This window comes from Podarcis muralis, chromosome 3, assembly GCF_964188315.1.
Source record: "Podarcis muralis chromosome 3, rPodMur119.hap1.1, whole genome shotgun sequence".
Lineage (NCBI taxonomy): Eukaryota > Metazoa > Chordata > Lepidosauria > Squamata > Lacertidae > Podarcis > Podarcis muralis.
In genome coordinates, this window is record NC_135657.1 from 56,913,123 (window position 1) to 56,925,523 (window position 12,401).

Below are 12,401 nucleotides of genomic sequence, written 5' to 3' on the forward strand. Positions count from 1 at the left end.
TATGCATATTGTTACTGCCCACTGATGTTAATAGATATGAATTGTTGTGGAGCTATACCCCACTGAAATGTTAAATGTGTATATTTTGATTCTCAATATATATCTGCATCTTTAAGACCTGTGTGAGTATAAATTACTGGGTAAATCTGCCAAGATGCACGAATGCCAATGTCTAACATGTGTCTACTGAGGAGGCTTGATAATAGCAGCCTGTTTATTCTACCACAATTTTGACTTACTTCCATTTCTGTACATTATAGAAAGGGCAACTCCATAAGACTATAGGAGAGTGATGGAATTATTAAACCTAGCACACCCAACTGGAGGGCTTATTTCTGCCTTTCAATTTTTGAAATCACAGATCAAAGGTTAATACTGTATTGACAGCACAATCCATACATGTTTACTCAGGAGGAAGTTAAACTGTGTCCAATGGGTCTTATAGTCTAATAAGTATTTTTAGTACTGCAGCCTGAGACAAATTTTGCTCCTTAATATTGTCTTGGATCTCCCAATAAGGGTGTACAAGATTGTTTAGTATAACATTGGGCTGCGTTTTCAGCAGCATTCCACTTGGTGGCGTAGAGAAATGGTTGATTCATGACAGGTTAAGAGAAAGGCCACTCATATGAAGGATGCAAACAAAATCCAGTTTCATCCAAAGGAAATGTAATTGGTTACCTGGAATTAAAATAACATTTTACTGTAGCAACACTAAACATATAAGTTCTTCAAATCATTCCTTTTCATTTTTTAAAAGGAAAACAAAAATGTTGATCCACTTTAGATAAAATCCAGAGAACTTTAACTTAGATTATAAACCAACAGGTACAACGTTTTCACTGCACAAGAATATTGTAGTAAGCAACACATTTTCATATTCTACAATGATTTTTTGTTTTAAATCTGCAAAGATTTGGGAAATAATAAAAATAAATAGTGGCTTTAAATTATACATATGTTGCTGTGAGAAAATTATTTTTAAAGTCAGGTCATTTACATCACGATAATGTGCATCTCAGGGGACGCAGGTGGCGCTGTGGGTAAAAGCCTCAGCGCCTAGGGCTTGCCGATCGAAAGGTCGGCGGTTCGAATCCCCGCGGCGGGGTGTGCTCCCGTTGCTCGGTCCCAGCGCCTGCCAACCTAGCAGTTCGAAAGCACCCCCGGGTGCAAGTAGATAAATTGGGACCACTTACTAGCGGGAAGGTAAATGGCGTTTCCGTGTGCGGCTCTGGCTCGCCAGAGCAGCGATGTCACGCTGGCCACGTGACCTGGAAGTGTCTCCGGACAGCGCTGGCCCCTGGCCTCTTAAGTGAGATGGGCGCACAACCCCAGAGTCTGTCAAGACTGGCCCGTACGGGCAGGGGTACCTTTACCTTTACCTTTTTAATGTGCATCTCTAATATGAAGTAAGCCCCACCAAGTTCAATGGAGCTTAAGTGTTCAGATGTTTATAAGCTTAATCATGGCCAATCCTACTTTCTTATAAAATGATGGGGTGTTTGGGGTGGCGCTAACAACATCATAAAATGACTCAATTTACACAAGCCTTTAAGAACGGCTTCAAAGGATGGAGTTAGGAGGACCCAGAATAAACTGAGGGTTGCGAGAGATTCTAGAGGGCTTCCCTGGCTGTGTTTGGGGCCGGATGCGGTCCAATCGCTTTCTAAATCCAGCCCAGGACAGGCTGGGAATCAGACTGGGAATTACATGAGTAGAATGTGTCCTTTTATTTAAAATGCATCTCTGAGTTATTTGTAGGGCATAGGAATTTGTTCATTATTTTTTTCAAAATATAGTCCGGCGCACCACATGGTCTGAGGGACAGTGGACCGGCCCATGGCTGGAAAAGGTTGCTGACCCCTGGTTTGGAGCAACACAAAGAGAACAGGGAAGCAGCAAGTCTGCTGCTTGGGGAAGGTGGCAAAGTGTGGAATTAAAATAGACTGACTATGTGGCAAAGTGGGTTGCATGACAATAGTATCTAGTTATTCTAGCCCAAGAGTATGGAGTCTTAAAGCAACAGGCACTAAGCAAACCACAAAGTAAGCTGTGTATACATAGCAGGAGTCTATGGGCCAAAAGAAAACTGATTAGCCAGTAACAGTTTGGAAGTCCATTTCCCTTTAAATTACAGGAGCTTATGAAGAATCCACTGCATGTGGATCTAGTCAGCTTGCTAATACTTGAAACAGAATTCCTGCTTCTTTTCCCATTCTTGAATGCCGCTGCTGTCCCTCCAGGGCCAGCCCACCCATGAGGCAAGGAGAAGCGACCACTTCAGGCAGCAGGCTCCACAGAGGCAGCTGATCCGGCCTCCAAGGAATGCATTGGCGGTGGCTGCCGCACGGCAGCAACAGCTATGGCATGCTCTTTGGAGTCCAAATCTGTCACCTCCTCGGCAGCACGCACACACACCAATGTCACAGCGGCCTCTCAGTGAATAGGAGGCTCTGCTAGTCTCCTCCCACCCCTAGGGAGGAATTGGTGGGTGCTGCCCTTTGTGGTTTCCTGGGCTCTGCATCTGAATGGCATAATTCAGAGTGGGTCCCTTCGCATCTGTGACAGGTTTTGATTCCCACTTCAACCACCACTGTTTGATTTTTATGCCCCCCCCCTGTTATTGATTTAGATCTTCATTTACCCCTTCTTCCCTGGTTGTGGGGGGGGGGAGGACCGTTTTGTGGTTTGCTCCAGGAGCCAAAATGTATTGGGCCAGTCCCACTGGCCTCCAATATTCTCTCCCCTATCTGCAGCTTTCACTGCAAAACCCATTTACCCCATTCCTTGCCTCAAAGCTTTTTGATGTTCTGCTTCCACTTGGAAAATTCTAAACTCCCGGTCCTTACTGCAAGATCTGTCTCTGATTATTATTTTTGGACAACTACTATATACAGGGTTAATTGATCCTCATAGTATGCCGCAGCAGCAGCTTTGATCCTAAAAGTAAGCATCAGTATCTTACACTGGATAATTTCATGGCTTGTTTTCAGGCTGCAATGACTGATTAGCCTTTTCGGCTTTCAGTGCAAAAGAAGAGCTTTTAGAGCAGGGCCCAGAAAGAAAAACAACCAACCTCTGAAAATGTTTGCCTTTCTCCATACTATTTGCTGCCATTGTTTCCCCAATCTGCTGCTGCTTCAGTGCCCATTTCTTCCCTTGGTTAGGAATTCTCTCTCTTTCAAACAGTATTCGCAGACAATCCCAGAAAATTCAATGACCTCACAATGCTATATAGCCAATGAACTTTGGCTATGCACCAACACCACTGAAGGTTAAGGAAGCTGATTTAGACTGCAATCCTGACCCCATTTACCTGGGAGTAAGTCTCGCTGAATTTAATAGGACTTTGACTAAGAGCAATAATTCCTGGTTTCAAATGAGTGATCCTAGGCCATTAAAAATCTAGGAGCAAATGAAGTCTATTCAATGCAACATTTCCGGAATAAGTGAACATTTTCACGTCGCTTATGGTTTAATTCCCCACAAATTGCCAAAAGCAGGGCACCCTTAAATACTGATAAAACAGCAGCAAAAATGGACTTAATTATCAGCTCATCTATAATTTACTTATAATACCATTTGCCAGAATGATCAAAAAAAATATGCAGTTAACAGCTTGTTAGCTAAGAAAAGTGATAATTTTTAATATAAAAATATTTCTAATTCTACTGAAAAATAATTTACTGCAATGCCCTATCAAAAATACTCAGAATTAAATTACTCTAAAAATGAAAACCGTAACATACAAAAAGACACAAACAACTTACCTGTTCATTCTTGGTTAGCCTGGTTTTATTATGAATATCTGATGTAACCAAGTTGAACCCGTGTCTCTCAGACAGAATTCGCAACAGCAAAACCACAGTTCGACTCCCACACTTTCCAACCCTGTTATACACCACTTGGCTAGGGAATGGAAGTACCTAGACAAAGAGATACACATTAGCCTTCCTATTTAGAAATCTTTAAAAACACAGAATAATTTTGTTGTAACTCAAGAGATGAGTGTTTCAAAATTAAATGCACATATTTCAGAGATCGAAAGAAAGCACTGGCTCAGAATCCATGAAGTGTTTCTTCTCACTGTGTTAAGCTATTATAGCAATATAATAAATCACATCTAAGATTTAACAGAATTATTGTGGACTAAAGTATTAGCCTACAAAAAGTTTATGTCACAATAAATGTTAGCCTTAAAATGCCACAAACCCTTTCCCCCTAATTTCTTTGTCAAATGTACTAGCAATAAGATTCAATTAGTTATTGTTTCTATTACCTGGGGAAACCAATGAGCTGACTGCACTTTTCAATTAAGAGAGATCTATTTGCATCCTACAGGGACACGGGTGGCGTTGTGGGTAAAAGCCTCAGCGCCTAGGGCTTGCCGGTCGAAAGGTCGGCGGTTCGAATCCCCGCGGCGGGGTGCGCTCCCGTTGTTCGGTCCCAGCGCCTGCCAACCTAGCAGTTCGAAAGCACTCTCGGGTGCAAGTAGATAAATAGGGACCGCTTACTAGCGGGAAGGTAAACGGCGTTTCCGTGTGTGGCTCTGGCTCGCCAGAGCAGCGATGTCACGCTGGCCACATGACCCGGAAGTGTCTCCGGACAGCGCTGGCCCCCGGCCTATAGAGTGAGATGGGCGCACAACCCTAGAGTCTGTCAAGACTGGCCCGTACGGGCAGGGGTACCTTTACCTTTTACCTTATTTGCATCCTTGCCACTTCCTTCCCCTGTCTGGTTGTTACTCAGGTAGAGTTTCAAAATATGCATAGCGTGTTTCAATTCTAGCAAGTTTAATGTCCAACTTCAGAGTTGCACCCCCTTAGAAAGAACTGAGCAATGAGAATGAATAATCTTTGATGAATAAATTTTAATTCCAATTAATTCCCATCTGAATAAATGCCAGTATAGATATCAGGACAGCATTCTTTTTGGGGAGTAGCACTGGTTCATTCATTCATTCATTCATTCAAGCCACTTATTAGTCAATGCAAAAATGTTTACTTCTGCATGCAGTCTTCAGCTGTACTGCTTACTTCACTAAACCAGCCTTACTTCAAGTGCATATCACTTTAAAATCTTATTAATGCAGCCTCTATAGGACAGACTGAGAAGTTAATAAGATTTTTCATTCACAAAGCTTGCCTTTGGAAATCACAGCTTTCATTTAGTTTTCAATTTAATTTTTAATATTTTGAATTATTACTACTTCATTTCTGTTGACTGTCTGACACAAAGTGATATGGCTGTTATCTGAATTACATCTTCATGACTAGCCGCAGGAAATGTTATTTATTCATGAGTAACATTTTGCATATTTTAAAAGTGCTTTAATAGTGCTATGCAACCACTGTGCTTTATATCAAATATTTAACACAAACTTTAAATAACTACCAATAAACTAACTGTGTACCTAAAAAATATTGACTGCTTAATATTTTAATTTGTCTGAAACTGTCAAAAGTACAACAGGTGAAAGTTTTATAAAAATACAACATACGGAAATAAGACCTCAGAGGCTGCAAATCTCTCACCAGTTTTGACTGGATAATTCCTATTCTGTCAATGCTAAATTGAATTGTTTTGTGCAATTTATTTAGTTGGATCCTTCACTTATGTGGCTAGACTTGCATATCAATTTGTGCAAGAAGCATATCTTTCATTAAGCACCTAAATCTGCTGTAGTCGTATGAAAATCAACTAGACTTGTCTAAAAAATGAATGCTGCAGACCTATTTCATCCTCAGGATGTGGGAGAGTTCTCATCTCCCTACTCATGAGCCATCTCTGCTGCTTTAAATGTTTTTACTCTTTTCATCATTTCTGAAACATTCACACAAGATATGTATAGGATTCAACTATAAATCTAAATATTATATGTTTACTTAAATCCAAACAGATATAGTAACATAGTTCCTCCAACTGCTTCCTCCACTGCCACTGCAAGGAGATCTAAAGTTTTCATTCCTGCTTTTGTTTTGCCTCAGCCTGTCTTTGTGTTCAAACAGGGACAAACTGTAGTTGGTCTTAACTATGGTTACTGAAACAAGGCAATTTCAAACTATAGGTTATGAACTGGGTTTAACTGAACAGGCTGTGGTTAAGATTAGTCACAGTGCAGAGCTCAAACATAACACTAAACCCTAAACTGACTAAGGTCTGGACACTGAGAAGTAGGATTGGAAGCCCTGTCCACTGCCCCACCCCCAAGTTAATTTTCAGAAATGAGGATATTAAGATAGAAGGTGGAAGGTAGGTAATGCAGATCAATTTGGGACTGTGCAAGCTTAAATGATTTAATTTAGGCTCAATTAGTAGTCAATTTCTACAATGTGACATACAGTATAGAAAACCAAAATCCTTACTGAACCCAAAACCAAAAATGTCACCATCAGCAATGCCACATGAAAACCAGAGTAAAGAGAAAGGTTTCGGCTTGAGAAGGAAGGCAAACATCAACAAATCTCCCTAAGTAGATTGAGGCCACTACAAAAAAAGGTTGCCTTGTGCACCCCAGACTTCTACCACTTTAAGGATAGCGGGTGGTATTCAACTAGGTTTTACTTAGAACAGCCCTACTAAAATGAATGACCATGACTTTAAGTCCATTAATTTCATTACGTCTATTCTAAATAAAATTCAGTTAAATGACATGCATAATGAGAAGCAGAATCTCATTGGCTGACCTTTAACCTTTTTCTTTATTAAAAACCATTTATTCCTTAAAGGGCCAAGTTTTTATCATCTGGCATCTCAAGTACTGTATGTACATTTCCTTGGCTTTAACCAACCTCCCAAAAAGTGCAATTGCTCTCTGGAGAGAAAGGAGGTTATCAAGTGAGTGAATATAATTTCTCATCAGCTTACAAATATCCCCCCTGTAAGTTTTCTGTGAAAATCCATGTTTATGAATCATAGGAACAGATGGGATGGCCCTGGCCTATACCAAGTCAGATCCCTGATCCATCTCAGTAGTTCAGTATCACCTTTCCACCTGCAGTGGTTCTTTACGGTCTCAAACAGGGATCTTTGATAGCTGTGCTTTCTGACATCCTTTAACTGGAAATTTGAGGGTTCGAACTTAGCACACACATCCAAAGCTTGTGTCCTGCTTCTCCACCACTTTACACATTGAAAAACTTATATTGTCTTAGGCAGCAATGTCTTCTTGTTTTCAGCAAATGGACATTTCAAAGGATACAACTGTTGCCATTATTGGACACTTACCAAATGTATGCCTAATTTGCATAGAAACATTTACAGTTGATTGCACTTGTAGCCTAGCTCCATTCATTAGTATAAACTCACTGGCTTAATTTATTCCAGTCACTGATCGCTGTGTGCTACAAGAATCCTACTAGCACCACCCATTCCCAAAAGAGTTCTCCAATAAAGTTATAATCAGTTTTAACAGAAATTTACTTCTAATCCCTCTCAATCCTTTTTGAAGTGATTCCCTTTCTTTTAGAATATGCTGTAATTTCCACTGATATAGCATATGCCTTTATAAAACTGACTTTCCACAACAGAGCCCATTAGACTAACTACAGATAAGCTACGTAACAAAACAAAACAAAAAAACGAGGGGTAAAACCCTGCACAAAATACCACCAGGGACTCTGAGATGATAGGAGAAAAGTGTTTACTCAACTCAACTAATATGTATCTTTACAAAAAATAATAAAAATTAGTTCAGTTTTGATGTTATCATTTATTTATTTCCTTTATGAATCCCACGAGACATCCCAAAGCGATCTGCATTTTAACAATCATAAATACTAACAGTTAAAAACGTCCACATTGTTTGAGGTTGATACCAACACAACTCTTATTTCAAGTCGGCCAACGCACTTGAAAGTTTCAGAGGAGGAGTTAGGTCAGCCTTAAGCTCCATGATAGGCGTAGAAGACCATCAGAAGTGAGAGAGATCCCTGCTCCTTCACAGTATTCAGAGTGATAGTGTGGGTGTAGCAGTTAAAGTGTTCGACCACGGTTCAAAACCCCACTCAGCTATGAAGCTCATGTCATGGCATGGGCCAGTCACAGTCTCTCAGTCCAACCTACCTCACAGGGGTGTTGTGAGAATAAAATGTAGAGGAGAACCATCCATGGCACACTGAGTTCCTTGGCAGAAACATGGCGATATAAATGAAATAGTAAAGAAAAAAGAAAAAAATAGCAAATATTCTGTCTTCCACACATCTCCTAAAATCCACACAGTGAATCAAAGGATTTTTCTTTTTTGTTATTAATGCTATGCTGTGGTTTAAACCACATAGACTAGGGCTTGCTGATCATAAGGTCGTTGGTTCGAATCCCCGCGACGGGGTGAGCTCCCGTTGCTCGGTCCCTGCTCCTGCCAACCTAGCAGTTCGAAAGCATGTCAAAGTGCAAGTAGATAAATAGGTACCGCTCCGGCGGAAAGGGCGTTTCCATGCGCTGCTCTGGTTCGCCAGAAGTGGCTTAGTCATGCTAGCCACATGACCCAGAAGCTGTACACCGGCTCCCTCAGCCAATAAAGCGAGATGAGCGCCTCAACCCCAGAGTCGGCCACGACTGGACCTAATGGTCAGGGGTCCCTTTACCTTTTTATTTTGTGTTTTTATGTTGTAAACTGCCCTTTAATTTTTGAAAGAAGGGCGGCATATAAATTTGATGATGATGAATCTCATGCTATGTTGGGATTTTGGTCCTAAACAAATAAATATTTCCAAATGTTGATGAGATGAAACAGTGATCCACAATAAAATAAGTTCTTTGAGTGTACTGCTGAAATCAGGAGACAGGTAGGAGTCTTGCTCCCATTCTGGATGAAGCAAGATTCTCTGCAACGTATGTAGCAATCACAGGTAAGGTATCTCTCATTTTGTGCTGGGCATCTGGGGACAGGTGGTAATCAAATAAAGATGAATCAGGTAGTAGCTGGTTTTGGTGACTACATTTATGGATCTCTAAGTATGGAAATATTTGAAAAAGAAATAAACACCCCACTCTTTAATTGATGTAGATCCCAATCAAAACATTTATTGAACACTGAATACTACACTTTCATAGCAATCGTATGTGCTGATCATCTGTAATCCTTTGTAAACCTATTAAAAACAAGGGAAACTGAACTTAGTGAGAGGTTAAATCTTGGTAAAAATATGCAGAATCAAGCTGAGTGTCTTAAAATAATGTGGCTTATATCAATCTTGCAATCAAACCCTCAAAACTATAATAACTAGTCACTGGGATCACTTCTTAGTACTGCATAGAATTGTGCTGTGTGGGGCAGGAAGAGCTAGTTCTCTCCCAGTTTACAGAAAAGTTGGTGCCTAGTTGACTTGCTATAGGCAAGCAGTTATTTATAAACCAAGATTACAAAAGCAGGTAGATTTTTAAATGTTATTTATTTTTACACCTTTTAGGGCAATCCTATCTGGATTTTGGTCTTGACATATTTTCCCCCCTATAACTGAAACAGAGGCAACAGATGGTAAGACAATTGACTTAGTGAGTAAATAAGGAAATAAAAATAAAAGGGACCATGTGCCTCTGCTTCTGCAGTTAATGTGGATAATCTCCTCCCATTTTTCAGCTCTCACAATTTTTTTTACACAAACGTTTGAGAAATGTCTCAAAGCTTAAGAGTGACACTTGGCACTTCCCACTACCCTCTTGCATGGTTCAGTAGGCTATTAGCAGCCAGATTAAGTGGGAGGCAAGGAGCAGAATTCTTTTTGCATTTCATGGGCCATCAGCTCAACATGATTCTTCAACCCTGGCATCTCAGAACATCTGGTTCACACTGTGAAGATCAAAGTTATAGCACACCAATTTGCAGGCTAGATGGATTTGGTCTTAAAAGACCAAAATGGATAGCAGAAGCATTTGGTACAACAATCCCTACTGTTCTGACCTGGATTTTTGTTGTTGTTTACAAATCAAGACTCTCTTAAAGTTGTAGGAGAATGTTGACAAAAATTAGGTTATAAAAGAAAAGGGAATTGAAAATTTGAAACTGAAACACAACGTTCCTTATATTGATAGCTTCTAGTTTGGGAGGGGGCAGGGATGGCAATACAAAACACAAAATAAATCAAACCAAACCTTTATGTGAGCTACCTTTCAGAACACTCAAGATTCCAAAGATTTGACCACTGATTTATGGTGCTTTTCCCCAGTGACACACAAAAAACCCTCTTGAGTGCTATAGCAGACATGAAAACATTGTGGCAGCCAAGACAAAACCACTGATTTAGCCAGAAGATCAAATTTATGGCCAGAAATGTGCAATTCTTTATTCACTGATGCCACAGCAGTTGCAGATAGAGGTTGTGACCTCTATTCAACTAGGGAATTACTTTCAGAATAAGCAGGCATATATAAATTTGTTTTTGTAAAGCAGTACAGTGGTACCTCAGTTTAAGAACAGCCCTGTTTACGAACGATTCGGTTTACGAACTCCGCAAAACAGGAAGTGTCCCGGTTTGCGAACTTTACCTCAGTCTAAGAACGGAATCCGAATGGTGGAAGGGCACCAGCAGCGGGAGGCCTCATTAGGGAAAGCGCGCCTTGGTTTAAGAACGGTTTCGGTTTAAGAACGGACTTCCGGAATGGATTAAGTTCGTAAACCGAGGTACCACTGTACTTAACTTACACATCAACCCTTTAATGTTTATAAATTAATCAGAAGTAACAATGTTCAGAGACATATAATACTGGGATAAAGTCCTGGATATATACATTCTATTTAGTTTTTTTTTTTTTTTTTAAAGGTACATTTTGAGCAGCAAGTATTTTCAAACACACTCACTGACCATTTTATGCAAGTAGGCTCTTGCTAATGGATGTTTAAAGATCAACGTGTTTTGCAGTTTTAAAACAAAACTAACCCCCCCCCCCAAGTCTGACTACCCTGTTTGGAAGATATGTCTAAATAGGAGAAAATTACTCAGACAATACAAAGCTTTACAATTCTTTCCTTTCCTTTTTGCTCCCCCCCCCATTTTAAACTTCTTTATTTTTCAGTTTCAAACAATCCCCACATACCCCCAGCCCTCAAGAAAGAGTCTGTGCATATACAATGTAAATGATACAATAATGTAATTCTTTTGAAGATACAGAATTCACCTTACTGTTTTAGGCCAAACTATTGATATGTAAGCCAAATCTGCTCAATCTGGAATAGATCCACCTCAAATTCCTGCTCACAATCATTTGAGTTCCCCGGGGCAAAGGAAGAACACCCTAGCATTAGGCACAATCTGTCCACTTCTTAGAGGTCTTTTCCTACAGTGTCTCTTATCATGAATAAGGTAAGTTTGGAAAGTGATGGCAGAAGTGAAGGGAATAATAGGGCCAAGATCGGACTGGAAGGAGTCGGTGGTAGGGGGAGTCTGAACTAAGGGAACTTGTTCAAAAGCTCACAACAATCCCAGATTGAAGCTGAAAATCAACAAGTTTTATTGCTGCCTTTTGTGTCTTCCCTTTCAGAAGGGAAAGAGCTTGCATCACCATACTTTCCACAGAGATATTTATTTCATATGTAAATAACCCTGTAATCTAAACCCATGACAGGCTGTGGTGGGCTTCCTGGAGCAGCAGGACCACCACAAAAGATGCAAGCCCTGCTGCTCATGCTGGCGGAAACAAAAGACAGGGAAATGTGGGAGAGGCAAATCACTGTGCTAAGTTGGAATCCAGAAGATCTCTGGTAAGCCAAGCCTTTCCCTGGAATGCCTTGTTTTGGGGCTTTCCGCATGTTGCTGCTGCTTGGATTCCCATGTGTGGCACATCCATCGGCTTGCGTGAATGGCAGCTGTAATGGGGATCTCCTTGCCACTCCATGAATAGAGGCTGGCAGGGCTGGGATAGAGTTGTCCTTCTGCCCAATGCACACCCAACCAACCTGGTGCAAATATAGCAGCTTACAACAGAATTTTGGCTGAACTGAAAATAAGAAGTAGCTCACCTTACGAGGGGGTGGCCCATGGTCATCCAAGTAAGTGGAATTTCCTACAAAGAAAGAAAAGTGAAATGTAAAATAAATTTTAATGGGTCAGAAATTAAGCAGGTAAAGTACATCGGATAATCACTGATTTATATAAAATTAAAAGAAACACAATCCTTCTTTGCAAAGGGGTTTCTGTAACTAATAAGTTAGAGGTCTGAAGAAACTCTGCACTTCTCAAATAATGATAATAAAAATAAGACACCTGACAAATGCAATTTCTATTATCATTTCATTTGTCATCTGCTTTATACAAAAGAAAAAAGTCTTGAACTTGACTCAACAAGGTGAAATACAGCAAATTAAAACTATTTAAAACCAGGAATTTACAACAATGAATGAAAGACATGAAAAACTAATCCACTAACATATGCTACAGACGAGCCCTACCCACACCACTAAATGA

The 12,401-nt window shown here is 40.2% G+C and overlaps 1 protein-coding gene across 3 annotated transcripts in view; it reads right to left on the minus strand.

Annotated features, from left to right (window-relative positions):
- The window catches only part of UST (uronyl 2-sulfotransferase), a 158,696-nt gene that overhangs the window by 97,952 nt on the left and 48,343 nt on the right, over positions 1-12,401 (minus strand). For all 3 annotated transcript variants that reach the window (XM_028723633.2, XM_028723632.2, XM_028723634.2), the window contains exons 2-3: positions 11,957-12,000; positions 3,771-3,926 (exon numbers count right to left, since the gene is read on the minus strand). In XM_028723633.2, coding sequence (XP_028579466.2) covers positions 3,771-3,926; positions 11,957-12,000 — 200 coding nt within the window. The remainder of the gene's footprint in view (positions 1-3,770; positions 3,927-11,956; positions 12,001-12,401) is intronic.